General features: G+C 41.2%; 1 protein-coding gene across 4 annotated transcripts in view; it reads left to right on the forward strand.

Annotated features, from left to right (window-relative positions):
- The window catches only part of RARB (retinoic acid receptor beta), a 334,203-nt gene that overhangs the window by 129,435 nt on the left and 185,056 nt on the right, over positions 1 to 19,712 (forward strand). For all 4 annotated transcript variants that reach the window (XM_056334286.1, XM_056334288.1, XM_056334287.1 and 1 more), the window contains one exon: positions 9,066 to 9,567. In XM_056334286.1, coding sequence (XP_056190261.1) covers positions 9,390 to 9,567 — 178 coding nt within the window. In that variant the 5' untranslated portion in view covers positions 9,066 to 9,389. The remainder of the gene's footprint in view (positions 1 to 9,065; positions 9,568 to 19,712) is intronic.

Here is a 19,712-nt window from a genome sequence, read left to right on the forward strand (position 1 = left end):
AAAACCCCTACAGGTTTGATCTGGCAAATCTCTTATCTCCTGAGTTTCTGTAGCCCATGGGATAGTCTCATTTAGGATGGTTTCAATATGGAGTTACTGGTTTACATCCTTAGAAACATTAATAAGGAACAACAGATGACAGTGCAATGCAAGAACAGAAGTTTTGATTCCATTGAAAGAGCAATTTTAAGCATTGAGAAATAGCTTTTAAAGTCAGGGAGGGAAATCAGTGAAAGGTTCACTTAAACTCAGGCAGCAGGAAGCTCAGTTACCCTCCTTTTGGTTTCCATAAATGAAAGAGAACTTCTTTTCTTGACAGTCCATGGGGATTTTTGAATGTGGCAGGGTAAGGAAGGAATGCATTTAGTTACAAAGCAGAGTATCCTATATACCAGCACAAAGTGTATTCAAAGCCCCTTGAATTCTCTGCAGAAAACTGCAAGAGAGTCCCTTACAAAGGTGATGGAAAGCCACCGCACAGGAAATCAACTTCTCATCCTGTAAATAAACATGAGCCAATTCTACTATATCTGGCTGTCAGGGCAGTACACACAGTAAATTGTTAACCCCATCACCTGACCTAACCATTTATCTTTACTTCTCAGTATAGTTTTAGCAACTGCTGAGTAATGAAAGAAACATGGAATGCAGATAGCTGTAAAAAAAAAACAAAAAAACAAAAAAACAAAAAAACCACCACAAAACCAAGAAAACCCATACAAAAAACAACCACAAAAAAAATACACAACCACCACCCACTCCCCAAAAACCCCTCAAACAAACCACCCCACAGCTCATTTAAAAATACAGACAGCCCTTTAAAACAGCAAACAACAGGAGAAAATGAGAAATTGCCTGATGCAGTGGGAGGATCTTAAATATGGTTAGTATGGAACAGAATTAACATCTCCGTAGAATAACAGACGTGAAGCATGGATTTTCAATCCTTCACGTCTTCGTTATGCTAGCATTGTACTAGCACAAATAAATTAATAACTCCCCTGAACCTTTGTGCAACAAATAACCATAGCACCTTTCAGACTTTGAAGTGTAAGCTGTGTGTGTTTTTAATGTTGTATGTTATACATGAAGGTTGGCTGAAATAGGTTATTCTGCTTATAGAGTATTGTTCCCATATGAGGATTCAGGCTATGTACTCACAGCTGCTGCTCGCCAACATGGACTCTCAGTTCCACTAAAATCAATAGCTGGCACAGCAGGGTACTGTTGTATAGTGTGTAAATAAATGGGTGTCATTGTGTCTCAACTTTTTTTTTTTTTTTTTCTTTTCCCCTTTCAGATTTAGATTTGCTTTTTTCCAGGCATATATCAGCGTGTGTTTGCAATGCAGGCAATACGAAGCATAGCCGCTTAGGGAAAAGAAGCTCCCCACCCCACCCCCAGCCTTTTTATACTTCCCAATAGTATCTTCAAATAAACAACAACTGCGTTAATTATATTAATTATCTCTTTAACAATTTCAGGAAAAAAAACAAACAAAACAGAAAGCCGTTTTGCAAGTGTCAGCTTTATGATAAAAAGGAATTCAGAGTCGCCCAGTAGACAGCTGTCTTACATACAAAGATGTAGGAAAAGTGTCATAGTAAGAGTGTCTTAATTCTGTTACAACAATTTATCTTTTCTCCTCCCATAAGTCATGCACCTATAGTTGAAAATACATGACAGTTATGGTTATGGGATGTAAGAGCTACAGATCCGCTTTTCAATAAACTGACTCTGAAGTTCTGTTTCATACATTTTCTTTTTTATTCATGCATCTGGTCATATAGAGTGCTTTACTTTTTTTGGCTGCAGACTTGGCAGATACAAAATGCAGATGTTGTTCTTCTGACTTAAGCTGCTATTTTAAGCTTTTTGGCCAGTGGTTTAAAATTTTAGGCTCAGTTGTTTATTTGCTTATCATCAAAGTGGTTTTTGTCATATAATTCATATGCAAGTATTAGCTTTCTATGTTTACTTTCAGAGTTTGAGATTAACAGTATGGTCCCTTTTTTTTCCTTTCATTTTTTTAAACCAGCATGCTCTTTTGATTAATAATACAGTAGAATGTTATGCTTCAGAGAGCTTTTATTTACAAAAAAAAAAAAAGAACACCAACCAGCAAACCAGCCCAACCCTCACATTGTGCTCTAGCGCTTTCCCTTTAAGAAAACCATATCTCTCGCCAGATGCCTGCATCTCTTTGATACAGAAGGGTACACTAAGTTCCATCTATAAACAGAATCCACTAATTAAGAGTAATTGCTTCGGAGATTGGTACAGACTATTCAGCATCAGATGCATGTTCCTCTCAGATATCCATTAGCCTCTAATAAGATAATGCAGATGTGCCAGTCTGTTTCCTGTTTCCTTCTATTGTACCTTTATTGCCGTATATGGACCAATGGGATGGGCTGAACAATAAGTGGATGTCCTTTTGCTCCCGGAGCCCTTCTCAAAGGAATGTTTGTTATTAGATTGCTTTTTCTGTTTAGTTTCACATCACTATGCTAATAAAGGAAACATAACACTCCAAAGGCTGCTTTTTTTTGGTTTTGGTTTGGTTTTTTGTTTTTTTTTTTTACTTCTGCCACGGTAACTAGTTTATTGTTTAATTAAATTCGTTGGATAGCCAAGAAAACAAAAATGCAACATCTCTCAGTCAGTGAAGGCCAGTGGAAAACAGAGTATGCCCCTTTATCAAATAAAGTTTCCATGCATTTTTAAGAGTTTCAAGGCAGCGTGGTTATCATGTTATTGTATCTGACTGATTTACACTTGGGTCGTGCTAAATCTGCTGAATTATTCAGTACTACTCAATGCAACACCATCAGCTAGCATAATAGAAAGCATATGCATAATCAGGGATTTCAATACAAACTGTACATTAAATACAGTAAGGGTTCTCAAAACTATTAGATCTTGACTTGTTTTGAAAACAGCATTAGAATATGTTTCAAAGCCCTCTAATAAATAAGGACTCCATCAACTCTGTCCCTTGGGAAAGAGATGTAATATATTGTTGAAACGTTTTGCAAGCAAAATTTCTCTGGAATTGTGTTTGTTGCTGGGAGAGGAGCAACTTGCCTCTCCCGTCTTGCTGCCCAGGCTGCCCTTGCAGTCCAGAGGTTCCTGTTGTAGGAGTTAGCCTAAGATTTAAAAGAGAGAGGATTTTTGGCGTTGGCAGGAAAATGGGAAATGAACTTAGAAGAGACTGCCTCCATGACCCTGGAAACTTTGGGGACAACCATGCTCCAGACCACTGGGCTTGGAGCAGCAAATTCCCCAGCACCCAACTCTGTGCAGAGCATGTCCTCGTGTTGTGTGCCTTTCCTGCATTTGTGGGTTTGTCACCTAGTTGTAAAGGAAGAGCAGCAGTGGTTCATTATAGTAGAAAGGTTTAGGGATAGTGGATTTAGCTTAGAAGTTTGCTGTGTGTCACAGTCGCGGGTATCTTGAAATGACTGCTGAATTTCAAACAGTGCTGCAGGTAGGGCAGAGCTCCCGACTAATCTTTTCAGAAGTGAGGGAAGAAAAAAAAGGCAAAAATCCTGAATTACTTGCAATGCTGACAACTTAATTCCCTGCCATGGACAGTGAGAGGGAGGAAGAGGAATGTGGAGTGGGGGTGATGTTGGCAGAAGGTAGGGCAGAGCATAATCTTTCTACTGGCACAGGACTATAAGCTAAGCCTCCTGCCTTGGCTTCTTGCCTATCCAGATGTTGATGTGTGTCAAAGTCACTTGTAACAGCAAAAGGGTTTTATAAATTCAAATAAAATCTTATGCAAGTGCAAAATTCAGAAGGATGAATTATGTTACAATAATACCAAATAGTGTTACCAAGTGTAAGCTAACTAATACAACGAATAAGAATCAATTAATTTAATACATTCTAGAAGAACTGATGTATGTGTGGAAAGTAGAACTGTTTTCTATAGGAAATCCTGTGCAAAATGCATGGAAAGCTAAGAGACAGTATGAAAAGTTGGGTCAGTGTTTATCCAGCAAAATTTGGAGCAGATATTCAAAATTTGTGGTTTTAAACTTCTCTTTACACAAACACCAAGAAGAAATATGGAAAAGACAGGTACACCTGCTGCATTAACTGCAGCTGATAAATATTCTGTCTGTTCTGTGGTAGAGCTACTGTAGCCTCTTTCCCCTGTGGCCATCTGCTTTATCACTGAAGTCAAGTCAATAAAAGGTCTGTAAAAACCAAAAAGGAGGCATATGTTCTGTCAAAGAAGAGTCATTGGCCGCTGTTCAATGTGATGTAGTGCACAATGTGATCATCTCTTGGTGAGCCTTCAAAGAAACTTTTCTGTATGATCCTTTTCCATACTGTTTGTGCTAACGGCCTTGTACCCATGAACAGTCACTAAGGACAAGTCTAATGGAAGAGGATTTTCATCGTATGCTGGGTAGATCCTCTGAACTGCTTTGACGACAGCTACTTTCTGAAAATTTTGCCTCATGCATACAGGGCAGAAATCTATGCTGTTGCCTCACGTGAATGGGTGTTCAACCACCACCAAGGTGACTCTGCGGTCAGTCTGGCTTGCTCCTTCTGGGGTTGCTCCTCAGCTGTGGTAGCTGGCTCTTCCTGTCCCGTTTAGGGTAGGCTCGTTAGCTCCCTTATCAAGGGAATCCAAGTGTAGGCCAGAGGGAGAGTACGTTCAAGGTCCACACAGCATGGAAAGGATGCTTCTGGGAAGTGTCACAGTCCAGAGAGGATGTGCTCCTTTAGCTGTGGGTGTTTACCATAGCACATGACAGCAAAGGGGAATATTCTCAAAGCTGGCACCTGTACAGTGTCTTACAGTGTTTTGCATGGTGGTGAAGGTTTAGTTGAGCAAAACAGATGTTTTCACCTTGGAACAATTTGCCGCGTAGAGGTCTGCAGCTGATGTCCAATGCTGGGATCTTCATCAGTGAGTTGAGGGGCATCAACGTGTCAGTCTGGTGACACAAGTGAAGTCTTGCCTTGCGAGTTTTCTTTAATGCCATGGAACTGGCATGAATGGGGACAACTGATTTTTGAGTTTCCTATGCTGCAATACTTTCTACTTGTGATGTCCTCTGCTGTGCAGTGGTGGGGGTGACGGGTCTGTAATATCTGTTAGCAAAGCTGGTGACTTGAAGTCCCTCAGTAATCACAGAACACGAGTGGTGTTTGCTTCTTTACAAGAAGCTGGAGTTGCTGGAACGTAGGTATCTGCCTACAATTTCCTCCTCAACCATTGTATAGGTGTTCGGCCATGGGAACATTTATAACATCTGCTACTCCTGAGAGACCCTACTTGGAGTCAAATAATACGCTGTTTAGAGTATCACGCCTTCTACACTGTCTTCCCTCTCTACCTTTATTTGGAGGGAAGAGCTCTTTGGAGACGAATAACTGCTGAAGGCTTATCTCCAGCACAGCTATCTGCAGGAAATTTCCCACCATGAGGGGTGAAAGGAAGGTGATTTTTGAGTAAGGCAAGAGAAACCTACTTTCTGGTAGTAATTTCAGTGTATAATTACACCTCACATAAAATTATAAGGATACAGAATTACAGGATTATTATTTAGTTTTGGCATTGTTAGTTATTTCCTATGGAGTTGTGTACTGAGGAGCTATAATGCTGCTGCATTTTGTCATGACCAGGTCCATCACAGAACATACTCCTCCAGTGGTGAGGAAGTGACCAAAGTTTCCCTGAGTGCCCTTTTTTCCCCTCTGACCTAAAGGAGTTGCTGCTTTTCTGAAGATTTGTCAAATATAAAAATATATCTGATGTTGTGATTGTGGGATTATATATAATTTATGAGTTCTACATTTTTCTGGGTAATAGAAATATAATTGAAGATATTAGATAGTTTTTTGCAGTTGACGGCTTGATGTCCAAGTGGAGATCAGACCAGGAATGAGTGGCGTTCCTCAGGGGTTGGTACTGGGGCAGACGCTAACACCTTTGTTGGTGACATGGACAGTGGGCTTGACTGCACCCTCAGCAAGTTTGCCAATGACACCGAGCTGTGTGGTGTGGTTAACGTGTTGGAGGTGGAAGGGATGCCATCCAGAGGGACCTTGACAGGCCTGAGAGGTGAACCTCATGACATTCAACAGGGCCAAGGGCAAGGTCCTGCATGTGGGTTGGGGCAATCCCAAGCACAAATACAGGCTGGGCAGAGAATGGACTGAGGGCAGCATTGAGGAGAAAGACCTTGGGGGTACTGGTTGATGAGAGGTTCAACATGACCCAGCAATGTCCACTTGTAGCCCAGAAAGCCAACTGTACCCTGGGCCACATCAGAAGAAGCGTGGCCAGCAGGTTGAGGGAGGTGATCCTCCCCCTGTGCTTCTCTCTCATGAGACCCCACCCAGAGTACTGTATTCAGCTCTGGGGGCCCCAGCAAAAGACGGACATGGACCTGTTGGGAGTGAGTCTAGAGAAGGGCCACCTTCTAGAGAAGGATGATGAGAGGGCTGGAGCACCTCTGCTATGGAGACAGGCCGAGAGAGTTGTGGTTGTTCAGGCTGGAGAAGGGAAGACTCTGGGGACACCTTCTAGCAGCCTTCCCGTATCTACAGGGAACTGTAAGAAAGATGGGGACAGACTTTTTAGTGGGGCCTGTAGCAATAGGACAAGGGGCAGTGACTTTAGACTACAAGAGAGTATGTTTAGATTAGAGATAAGGAAGAAATTCTCTACTGCAAGGGTGATGAGACAGGCTGCCCAGAGAGGTTGTGGATGCCCCATCCCTGGGAGTGTTCAAGGCCAGCCTGGATGGGGCTTTGGGCAAGCTGGTCTGTTGGAAGGTGTCCCTGGCCGTGGAACTAGATGATCTTTAATGTCTCTTCCAACCCAAACCATTCTATGATTCTGTGCTTTTATGAGATGAATTTTATTTCCAAAGCCCTACATAATTTAACAATTGGTGACCTTGTTCTGTGATTAATTTAATGCATAGAATTTTGGGGCTGGTTTTCATCAATGGCCTTCCCCTCTTTGCTTTTTTGCACACATTTTGAAGCATGGTATTGTTGTGGCTCTGGTGGAGTTTCTTTAGAAAACATTAGTTCTGTGTGTATTCCTTTGATACTTCACTTTCCCTGTTTCTTAAGCTTCATAAAGCTTTAACAGTCACCTGCAATGGTTCATCTCATTTTGTGTTGTTAATGAGTCAATATATTTTGGCTGTTGAGGCTTCCTTAAAAGATCTGTCTGGTTTCACCAGTCTCTAGGCACGTGGTCCTCGAGCTCGGCATGGCCAACAGCTGTGCTTTAGCTCACTATACCCCCCATTACAGTCTCATCCCTGCATATGTCTGTCTCCATTAGCATTAAAGGTATTTTTTGCATAATTTACACAGTTATCAAATACTTACAAGCTACATTTCTGTTATCCCCAAGCAGGCTGCACTCAGCAGAAATCGCTGTCTGAAAACATGCACAGCTGGTAACCTTTGCTGGTATTCCACACAGAGCAGAAACACTCCTCTGCTCTCTGACAGGCAAACATATGCATTTGGGGTTGGGTTTATTCCTTTCTTTCCTTGCTCATTTGAATTCTTACCGACAACTAGTAGACAGTAGCAGTAGTGATAGTCAATGTTGCATTGTCACAGTTTCCTTCCTCTGCATCAATTTTGCTTTGTGACCTTGACAAGTCATTTCACTGCTGCCTTTATTTTCCCACCCAAAAATCTTCTTGCCTTTGGTTTCAGGCTATAATTTCAAAGAATTATGAATAAAAATGCTATATAGTGGTGGATGTTGTTACTGATCATTGACTGTATCAGATGCAAGGGCACATAGCATGTTGTCTCAGGAAGCAAAGCCTTTAGGCAACCCACCCTGGACTGCCTCGCTTTTGGGTGCTTGAGTTTGCTCTCTGGCTCCTACTGTCTCCCTCCGACAGGGTGTGTTGGAGGGGATGGATGACTCCTCATGCAGGGTGATGCTTAGGAGCCAGTTGCAGTACTTCCCAGCTTTTACCCAGTTGCAGTACTTCCCAGCTTTTACCTGGAGCAGTGTGCAAGTAACTATGGAAGTTTGCAATATGGAACAATTGCAGCCTTTCTAGTAGCTCACAGGACACTAGTAGCACTTACCTAGTGTTGCACAAGCAGGTTGTTTCCAAGAGCAGCCGTTTGCTGTACATGGACTTAAACAAGCAGTAGCAAATTTCACTGCTGAGAAGTGCCCTGTTGTCAGTCTGAGATTTTCAGTACAGAGACTGAGAAAAGGAAGACCCCTTGGTAGGCACCAGCCATTTGGGTGAAACACTAAGGAAGGTGTGTAGCTGTAGATGACTTTGAAAATGGTGGTCATGACAGAGCACAGGAGCAGTGTTACTGCCATCATGACAGAGCACAGGAGCAGTGTTACTGCCATCATGTCACTTGGCTTATGAAATAACGGGTGCTTGTTTATATGGTGATAGAGGCAGTTCCTCCTCCCCCCCCCCCCCCCCCCCAAGAAAAATAAAAATGAAAAAAGATAGAATGATCGGTGAGGGCTCTTACATGTCAATAAGATAAACTAACTATCCTTTGTAAGAACAATCATTGGTAAATAAATTAGTATTTAGATTTAGTCCAATACAAAATCACCCTCAGACACCAGTCTCCAGTGCCCTGCCTGAGCCATGGCATTGGAGCAAGCAGAGAGCAAGCAGTGTCGTTCATTCTTCTATGTGGAAACTCAAAGCTTTCATGTACATGGAAATTTTTTAGAGGTTGATTTTTTTTTTATTTTTTTTTTCTCCACTGGTATCAATATTTCAGGTAGTTGTTGATGCATCAGTTTCAAAACTGGCAATTTCCAAACCAAGATTGCCGCTACCAGAAATTGCTTTTGGTGTAACCCATTGGGCAGGGAAATCAAGTTAATGGGTGTTCTGCTGTTAGCTTCAGTAGAGTAAGAATTTTACCCCCAGGTAAGCTCATCTTGTAGGATACTGATAAATAAGTAATCACTTAACAAAAGTAGGAGAGGGATAAAATATTTTTGTATGTGTATATATTAAAAATATGTATATTATAATCAATATATTGTTTTCTTCTTCCCACAGGCTCTGTGAGTATGTGTCTGTAGAGAGCAACTGTCCCCCCAGAAAAACATTTGCATAAGCAACTGAACTGCGCTCTGATACCCAAAGTAAGAAGACTTTCTGCCCACAGTCTGTAAGAGCAAGAATGTCCTGGGAAAGAGAACAGTAAGAAGCAGCGATGAAATATACGACAGACCTGATCGAGTGAATTACCTTCTCACCATCACACAGTCCAGCTCAAGCTGTACCGGTAGGCTTGACAGCCCCCTTCATTCACAAGTTGAAGTATCTGTTTGCTGGCCTGGAGTGATGCAACATAATATTTATACACTGTGAAGTGTTAACATGACAACCAGTAGCCGCACATGTCCAGTACCAACAGTGAATGGACATATGACTCACTATCCAGCAGCACCATATCCATTACTTTTTCCTCCAGTCATCGGTGGACTGTCACTACCTTCCCTCCATGGACTCCAGAGTCACCCACCAACTAGCGGATGCAGCACCCCGTCACCTGCAAGTAAGTGCTTGGTATTAACAGCTTTTATTGACCAGTTTTCCTCTAACAAAGACTGATCGTGTTTGTTCTGAAATTGTTTTAAAGAGTAATTGCAGTTGTTCATCTGTGATGTATTTTACTTGGGCGAAGACCATGCATTTGATTTGAAATACTACTTTCACTTAATCTTGTTTTTATAAAAAATAAACATGCAACTATATGACATACCAAAGCTGTGGAAACCAGGGGTGATAAAATCTGCTATGGATTTTGGCATATTCTGCATTGTTGTGTTAGCTGCAGAATCTGATGTTGTGTTTAAAGAAAAATTGACTGTTGTGTATTCATGAGCAGAGGTGATTCCTCAGTACAGAATTCTCTTAAGTTGCAATTAATACTGCTTTTGTATTCTTCCTTAAGTACTGCTTTCTTCCTGGGCAGCTTGTGAAGAGCAGCCCAGTGGACAGCTAGTAGCTATGAGCTGCCAATGGCTGCAGAATGAGCCCTTGAGTCTATGGTTGAGTTCCACATGCAGCACACTCAAATTTTCAGCACCACTGAGTGTATTAGCTGGGCAAGGTTTTTTTTTATCACTTTATGGCGAACACACATTTTCTGCTTGGTCTTAGTTTTATATATGTTTAAGTGGCTCCAAACAAAGCTATCCCAAGTATAAACTCTTTAAGTAGTGTCACGTGGACAAGATAACATCTCTGGAGGTCTTTACAGTGGGTGACTGATGTATTTATCACCCATGTGAAGAAAACTGGAATGCATACAGCTTTGCAGGTCAGTTTGTTGTGAAGGTGCTTGTCTAAATACATTACTGTGATTGTTCAATATGAGAAGGTCTTGACTGAGCAGCACATTTGCAGAAAAACCACACTTTCTATTAAAGGGAAAAGAGACTTGTTATAGCAGTGCCCCCAGTACATCTTTGAACAGAAAGCACGTGAAGTTAGAGCTCCAAACATGAACAGGAAAAAAACAGTGAAGACAAAACTTCTGAAGAGTGGTGTACACTGGTAAATACCAAATGTATATGATCAGGTATGCAGAGTTTTTCCTTCCCATGAATTGTTCCTGTGGAATTAAGACTGCATCGTGGATGCATTGTTAATGATTAATAAACCAGTCAGCATTCAGCCTTTCAAAAAAATAGTGCCAAGTACGAATTTCTGTCAATATGTGAACAAAGTGGCTACTTCTGTGTCTTTGGGTTTGCGTCTTTATGCCCTGGTCCCAGCATTTTTAGGGCAGTACTTTTGTCAAGGTGCTTTGCAGCACTGGCTTGCCTTGCCTGATCATGAAAGCCTGGCAGCTGTTGTGCATACCTCAAGGCAATAGTGTTTGAAAATACCCGCTAAAATTGGCAAGATAGGGAGGAGGGTGACTTGAATGAGAATGTCTTTTCAGACACAATCCCCAGCAGGAGGACCCTTCTGGTTTATACCTCTGTCTTCTTACCTTTGCTGACAACAGTCTGGGTTGTTCTGAAACCTCTAGACTTCTGATTCTGGAGCTTGAGGTTAATGTTGCTAAAGCCATAGAAACAAGTTCTTGGAAACAAGCAGGTTGAGCTTTGGGTTATATTACAGGGTTTTGTTTTTCATTGTGGATTTTTTGTAATTATTTTTTTTTTTTTACACCAAAGCCACACAAATGGGCCAAGGTCAGCATGACTGATGGCCTCTATTAAAGTTAGAATTTATACTGGGTGGTGGAAGGGTATAGATCTCACTTGCAAAGACCTGAAGAAATTAAAATTTGGCCAAACCACTGCTCTCTATGTGTTAGACGCTATTGTACTATTTATTTTCCAGATTCCTTCCATTCACGCAGAATCCAATAGAAATTATTTTACATAACAGGAATGCTATAAAGATCTCTTTAATCTTTTTAAAACAGTGCAATTCAACAGCTTCTATTTGAAGTTACAGTCATTTAAGCCTTCATGTTATTGTCCTGTTTTATTTGTTCTGTCTTGGTTTTAGACTTGCCGTGATGGCAGAAAACCTTATACCAAGTTGCATTGTTATCTTAATCTACTGTTGGGGTAGGCATCTCCAGTCCTGTTAGACATACAGTGTATTTTAGATGTATGAATTTTGTGAGCACAAGGGGCTTACAATAAACGTTCAGGATGGAGTGATTTAGTTTCATTGATTTTAATAATGGTGTTGCTTCCGTGACCTGTGACTTGGCTTCTGTTTTTATACTGAGATACATAGTGCAAAATACTTAATAATTAGAGGGCTGGTCACAGTGCTGAAGAGGTCAGAAGATGAAAAAAATACCATTTTTATGCATACATGAACTACGCATTAGCACTGAACAAGACCACGGTCAAGAAGATCATTACTTTTATAAGTCCGATTGATTTACCTACCACTGTATTACCCCTTGCTGCACAGAGCAGACGTTTTCACTCCTGAGATCAGATGGCACGCAGGGTTCCCTGGTTGCACTAATAATGAGGAATTGCTTCTATATTTAAAAAAAAAAAAAAAAAAAAATCAAAGATTGTTTCAGGAGGTTACTGCTTAGCTCATTTAGAAATGGTAAGGGAAGGCGAAACTGGAGGCATTCCCGTGCTTTTTGGGTCATGCGCCAGCCCCACAGGATTCGGCGCTCTGCCAGACAGGGAGCAGCTGTGGGAAATGGATGCTTAACAAAAGTCCTGCAGAGCCTGACATGTTTGCAATAGGAAAATCACAAAATGTTAGTGAAATATTTGGAGGAGGCTGAAATAAATATGGGTAAATAATTGTTACATAACATTTTATTGAAGTGAAAGCATCTCAGGTTCAGGCAAGTGGGATCACACAGGCACACACAGGCGATTCTGGTGTCTGGGTAGCATTGCTCTGCTCTTTATTAGTCCTGGAGGAAGGGACCCGTCTTGCCATCATGAGAACTAATGCTGGTAGTGCTGTTGCCAGAGACCAGTAAGGCAACTGTCACAGTGTTAGAAAACCAGCTTAAAAAGAGTTTACCTTCTTTATAAAGCATCTGTTGTGGATCAACTGCAACTTTTAATTTCTAGAAAAAGACTAATTATAAAAAATTATCTTAAAAAAAAAAATCAACCACGAACTACAAAAAAACCCTAACCAAGTGAAGCACCACCTGAAATTTGAGAGGGCAGGCGTGTAAAGGCACATCGCTCAGTGTAGTGTGTCCACCCAGTTGAAAACTGATGAGGTGTCTTTGTATTATGGCTGATGGCAAGGCACACAGCAATGTTGCCGTTTCACAGGTGGATCTCAGCACGGGGAAGATGAAGCCATGCTGCTCGTTGGTGGAGTGTCTTTGTAAGGCTGGTTTCTTTAATGTTACATCACCAGAGCGAGTTTTGCAGCATTAGTTTGACATGGGTAAAGACTACTACATTAACAAAGCCAGTTGGTGTGAGCTGTAAACTGTGTCATGGGGGGAGGAAGAAACTTACCTGAGCTAATGCTGTGATGAAAATAGTCACTGAGTGCATCCTAGATCCAATTAAAGTAGGGTCTAGACAATAACCGCCGTGGGAGTCACTAAATAATAAAACACTTTGGTGGGCAATTGTTCTCTTTGTGCTTGGATTGAGCATCCTGCTTGAACGGGGCGATGTGCATAGCCCGTGACATTTGATGGGCACAACCCCATATTCTGCCTTTAGCCCCCCACCACATTTTGGCCCTTAGGCTGCCGATGTGAGCCTTTGGATCCTCAGTATTTTGCCGTCATTTGTGGCAAGGGAGGAGTAGGAGTAGCTTGGTAAGGGGGCAGGGGAGAGCAGTGAGCCTGATACAAGAATGTCCTGGAATTTATGTAAACTTAGTGAGATTGCTTCATCCAGATAGTTTAAATAAATAAATAAATAAATGTGAATATGTTATTTAGAGGGCTGTTGGGATGTCAGGGAGAAAAATCCAAACTAAGGTCATTGGCCAAGCTTTTCCATACTCTCCTGTCTGGGGTGTTTTTAAAGTGCATTGTAAAGAATAAAGGACTTTATATTCTTTTTTATGTAAATCTTTTTAAGTATGTGAAAATGTATGGAAAGTAAGATCATCTGAGGAACTGCAAGAGGTAAACAAGGAGCTAACTACACCATTACTTCTGGGTAGTGCTATGCAAATACTAATTATTATATTTAGCAGTCAGTGTTGCATCTCAGGCTTTTCAGACATGCCCAGGCAAGGCAGATTGTTGTTTTAAGTGTTGTTTTCTGCTGGAATTGTTTTTCCTTCTATTACTGCTGGTTATTTACCACTTGAACTCCAACTTAGATTGCTTGCTCACCCCCCACCCCTCCCACCCCCTTCTTCTGGGAAATGGATTTTCCACTGGTATCATTGAAAGAGTACAGTTAAATCCAGTGTTAGTGGTGTAGTACTGCAAGATATTTTTGCCAGCCCCACCCATTGCAGGAATTCATTTACTTTTCCAGTTCTGTTGTTAATCATTATATTGACACAGAAAGTCCTCCCAAAAGCACTCTTTGGCAGATTGCATTAAATATGAATAGCAGATATTCATTACGATGTGTTGCCCCCAAGAGAACTCTAAACTATCTGCACTACTCATGAACAGGCAAATAACACTAATTCTCCAGCTATTCAAATTATTTTCAAATAGTTTAGTGTATCTCTAATAAAAACAAGAATGTCTCTGTTTTCCTTAATTACTTAAAAGGTCAAGGACTCCCACATCTCACTTTACTTCACAAAAAGGGGAATATTTCTGCTGGAGGTTGGAGTATGGTTAATACATGATGGATTTTCTTCCCTCAGCACAGTTACTGAGGCAAGTGCTGTCTGTTGTGGACTAAAAAGAAAAACCCCTCAGCACTCTCTGGCGCTCTGAAATTGTCTGAAATAATATTATAATAGTTGTCTTGAATTAGGAAAGAATACATGAATCAACCTCGCTTGATTATGTTGTTGAGCTTTTTCATGCCTTCTAATTTTAGTGTGGTGTCTCCCTTTTTTCCAGTTCTGTCTCCCTAGGAAGGCTTGCTACATAGTCATTTACATGTGTCTGCAATTAACATATGACTTCTAAGACTTTTTAATGTACCTATTCAGTGCATGTATTGCCTGTCTTTATGGAGAAGATGGAACATGTGTTTGCATTCAGAAAGAGGGGGATAAACAGAATATGGATATCAGATTTCTTAGCTACAGCCAGTGTTGCCTCATGCTGGCAAGTCTGAGGAGCAATGTCCAGATGGTACCTTGCAGACATCATTCGTGACCTCGGAAACTACCATTTCTTTTCAGTTCTTTCTTTTGTTTATATTATGGGGGTTTTCCTGGTTGGGCTCTTTGTGCAGCTTGAAAGCATCCACGTGTCAATTAATAAAACTGTGTTACGTTTTCATTTTCTGATTCTAGTTAACCTGAAACTGTCAAAAAATTAAACTTATTTTTTCACGTTAGAGCTTCATTTTTCAGTACTGACCCTTTTTAAAAAAACAGGAGTGAGCACCTCTCAACTCTGTGCCCTTGCCATAGCTGTGCTAGGCCAAGGTGAATCTTCAGCACCCTGCAGATGCAGTCCGCTTCAGATTTTTGTGGGCAGCATGCTCATCTGCAAGAAATTAATTCTGGGTGTGTATAGACAAGAATTTGCTTCCTGGGAGCAAGCCAAATTTGGAAATTTTCTGCTCTGGCAGGGGGAGTGTGTGGCGTAATTCTGGCACGTGCTCTGTATAATGGCTCTCTGCATCCCTCGTAGACCTGCTGTAGCGTGAAGGAGCCCAGTGTCTGGAAGTCTCGTAGAAGCTATCAGAGAATTGCTCCTTCCCTTCTTATGGGCCCTGAAGTAAGGAAATTCCCCAACAAAATGCCTTCTTACCTAAGGTTGGAAATACGTTTCTGTGGACTATTGTGAATGACCTTTTCCTTTGTTCTGGCCCAACAAAAATAACACCCAGTAGCTGCCAGTGTTTGGGATGTCAGGAATGAAGAGAGAAGGGCTGGTTCCAGTCCCCTTCTGCTGGGTCCTGCTGGGTGACTCCTCTGTCGCCTCTCTGCCCCATGATGGTGGGTTTGCTGTCAATTCATCCATTGCAAATGAAACACACAGTATATCATTCAAAAGGAATATAATGCCAGACTTAGGGTTTGGCAGGGTAGTGGCACCAAATTTTTCTCAATGTCTGATGTGTTTCCAATCCAAACTGATAGGTGCAGTCTTTCGAAATTGTTAATCGTGTGATAGATCATGTTATTGAAAGCGAACATAAGCTTTTGTTTAGCCAGGTTTCCATCTGAAGGCATATGTTTAGCAGCTACAGTTTTACGAAAACCTAATCATGTTATTTTAATTACGTGGAGAGTTTCCATTCAGTCATGTTGCTGTGTTCAAAAGGCATGTCACCATGGGGATTTTTGCGAAAAGGTTTTTTTTCTTTCCTTTTTTTTTTTTATTTCAGCTAAAATGTGCTTTTTATTTTGGCTCTGTGCTGGTCTTGGTAAGACTTTCTTCCTTTACTCTTCTTGGGTTGTTGGTTTGTGTTTACTGTGCTTTTAGCAATATGCAGCATTTAATTGGAAAGCCTTATTTAAGATTCAGATAGCACAAATTTTCTTCAGGAGAGATCGATTAATGGTTGTCCTTAGGTAGAATACCTTCCCCTTTTGCTGTTTAGGGAATATGGGGAACAAGTTGTGTTATGTGGACTTTTCAGCTGTATCAATGACAGCATGTTTCCCATTTAAAATGATAAATACCCACCCTATCTGATGAGCCCCAAAAGGGCAGGGAATCCTTTTTCCCTTCCTTTGTCCTTCAGCCCTCCGTTTCCTTTCTTACTGCCCAGAATAGGCCTACATCAGTAATATTCATAAATGATTTACAAAAGTAATTCCTGTGTAATAGCTTGGGACGTCAAGATTTTATGATGCTGCCAGATGTGCTATCAAACAAAATTATCTGGTTCAAAAAACTTGTGATAAATCTAGTCGGAAAAAATTCCCCAGGGCAAACTCACCCTCTACAAAAGTAACTGTATCTCATAAAATTGTTAGATTCTCCTTTACCACATGTTTGAAATCAGACTTAAAGCAACAGTTTTATTCACATGCAAACTTAGGTTTGGGATAACTAACAAACAGGAAGGACTGGCCTGAAGCAACAGAAGACTCCTTTCCTTTCAAAACACCACGCGCACTCAGAGGAAATGTCAGAGTAAATACAGAAATATTCGGAAAACCAGAACCTGCATCCCTAAGATACTCAACTGTTTTGTCTAGATAATGCATTTTTAGAAAGTAGTTGTACCCTAAATATAGCAGGTCTCATCTGGGTTTGGCTGCTGAGCTCCCAAGTGCTGTATCTGAGCTCCCTGAGGTTGTGCAGTGAACAATGTGCCCAACGTCTGCCATGTGCGTGTGTTCATTCCTTCATAGTCTCCACAGGGAAAAGTGCATGGGCGATAGGGTGTGTGTTTTGGCCAGGAGTTCAGGTTTTGAAGAAGGGGAAGCACTGGAAATGCACTGGAAGTCTCTATATGGCCATGCCTCCATGCTGAAGAAGGCTGGACCAAGGCAATGCGCCCATGGCTTACACCTGCAGCTTTATGGTGGTCCTTATTTCTCAGGAAAGACCCCAAGGAAGTCCAGCTGCCTGCACAAATGAGCTTCACCAGTATAAGTAGTTTAGGTACACTGGAGGAGCAAGGATTTTGAGCATGATTTTCGTCCCATAGTTCAAGGTATTTGGGAGAGGGGCTGAAAGGCCTGGGTGGGAGCTTTTGGGGGAGAAATGCTGAGTTCAGGCAAAGGAAGTGTGTCTTGGAAGCCCAGAACAGAGCCTGAAAAGTGGGTCTGGAGGGCCTGTGGTGTGCTGTGTCTCTGGGGAATGTGCTTCTGGAGTAGAGATGTTCATGGGCTCAGTGTGCTGCCTGCTGTTGCGCAACATGCTTGCTTATAGCTTAAATTTAGGTGGAAGTCAGCTAATGTGCGCAAGCAATAGGTGTGGACCTCCAGGTGGAGCTTGGCCTTTGCTATTTTTCAGTGCTAAGGGGCAGTCAAATGTAATTTAACCTCAGCATTAGCTTTCCTGAGGTTCATGTGTTTAAATCTAACGCGCTAGGCTCATACTCACTTTTTAAAAGAAATCTGAACTTCAAGAAATAGAAGATTTTTTAAAAAAAGAGTAATGCTGTGGAAAACTCAAAAAAAAAAAACCAAACTTTCCTCATCCTTTTACCTTCCTAGGGATGGATTCAGACCCTAGCATGGGTGCACAGCTCCTGTAAGGGGCTGTGGAAACTCTGCCTGTGGTCACAACTGAAGATCATTCTCCTCTGTGTGTTTGTGCAAAAATTATCTAGTTGCTTCTTAGAAATCGAAGCCTTGATCTTTCAGCTAGCTCAGTTAATGGCATGTAAGAGTGGGTAGTGTTCATTCTGTAGATTCAAGCCTTAGATGATTTTCAAAAGCTGACTTTTACTAAGGATGTATTTTCATATTCACAGTAATGTGGGAATATATTTTCCGAGCTATCATGGGTGGAAAAATGTATGCTTATGCAGTTGTAACTTCTCAAAGTTAAAAGTTTTCAGGTGTGTTTCAAGGCTTTCATAACATAACATACCTAACTAGAACCTTTTACAATCTGTATATTTTTTTCCAGTCAATTTTTAAATGCCTAAACATTAGTTTTTATAAAGGAAATGTCGAAAGTCCTTTAAGTATAGCTAAAATAGCAGCACTTTTCCCTCCTTGTTTTTAAAATCAAAAAGAAAGATGTTCTTTAATAGTACTGAATACTCCAGGACAGAAAGGTGGTGTCCTGCTGCCTGCTCTGTGCAACCCACAGCTGTTATCAGAGGTTCTGGCCAAGGGCTTCGAAAACCTCTGGGCTCTAACAACCTCTGTGACTGTATTTGAGGGAGAAAAAACTTGGCTTCCTTTTAAGATTGAAAGCATCCAAGCCAAAAGCCGGAGCACTGCCCTGTCACGGTCAGGTCACCTTCAGCGGAAAATGCAGTGCAGTTTCCTGTGCATTGTGATTTTATTTGGGTACCATGGAAGCAGTAACGTTACACTGCCGTGGAGCGCAGCATCTGACAGGGGCAATACCTAGGGGCTACAGCAGAGCCAATGGAAATCCCCTTTATTTCTGTCCTTACTCCCTTCTTATCCTCATTCCTTCCAGCCACTGAGAGATACTTGTGTGAGGGTAAAGATCCTGTAGAGAGATGCACAGACATTAAGTCTAGAGCCCTGAAACGAGGCCATGTTGTAAATCTGTAGTCTTTGGAAGAATTAACCTGCATACCAGCATTACCTAAAAGCTATCAGCAAAGGCATTCGCTGGGAAATAGAACTGCATCATGTAAACAAATCGGTTTATTATATATTGCTTTTGCATAGCAATTCCAGGATCAAGAGTTCTGTTATTTGAGAAATTAAATCCTGTGAGAAACATTAAAAGTATAGAAATAGTGATGTCATTACAAAATTAACTAGCTATAAACCCATGGGGTGACATACCAATTCATAAAGGGAATAGCAAAACATAATGCAGGGCACATCTGCTGCTCCGATTCCTGCAAAACCATCAGCCTATTGGTATCTGCAGACCACTTGAAATTGAACATCTGTTAGAAGCACTCAAAAGCAGCAGGAGAAGCCGTACACCTTGCAAAACACTTTGCTGTTGGTAACATCATCATTTCAATAGTGTATTCTTACAAAAATTGTTCTAAGTCCCCTTCAAGTCCTAGATCTTCCTGGCATCGTTTCTTAAATAGTGACAGCATGAGTAATTGTAAAAATAACATGGACTTTTCTAAGGACTCTCCTAACATTTTTATTACTTTATATTTATTATACCACTGCAATGTACAAGCTGATCTAGAGTTTCCAAACAAAGAGAGAGATATGATCTCTGTTCCAAGTAGCTCAGAATCAAGAAAAGGAAGATATATGAAAAGAGAAAAGGATGTGACTTCTGGGCCGAGCAATGGAGATGAAGAAAGGCTTGCATCCCAGAAATGCAAAGCTGCATTTGAGGCTTCTAAAAAAAGATGGCTGGATGCATAGGAACAAGACAGCCTGTGGAGACTGACTTTCTTCTTGTGAAGACCAACAGTGGGATGCTGCAGCTTATTTCACAAAACCTGCATGCACAGTTAGTGATCGATTAAGTATTGTAATTGAACT

The sequence above is a fragment of the Falco biarmicus genome, chromosome 4 (assembly GCF_023638135.1).
Source record: "Falco biarmicus isolate bFalBia1 chromosome 4, bFalBia1.pri, whole genome shotgun sequence".
NCBI classification, from domain to species: domain Eukaryota; kingdom Metazoa; phylum Chordata; class Aves; order Falconiformes; family Falconidae; genus Falco; species Falco biarmicus.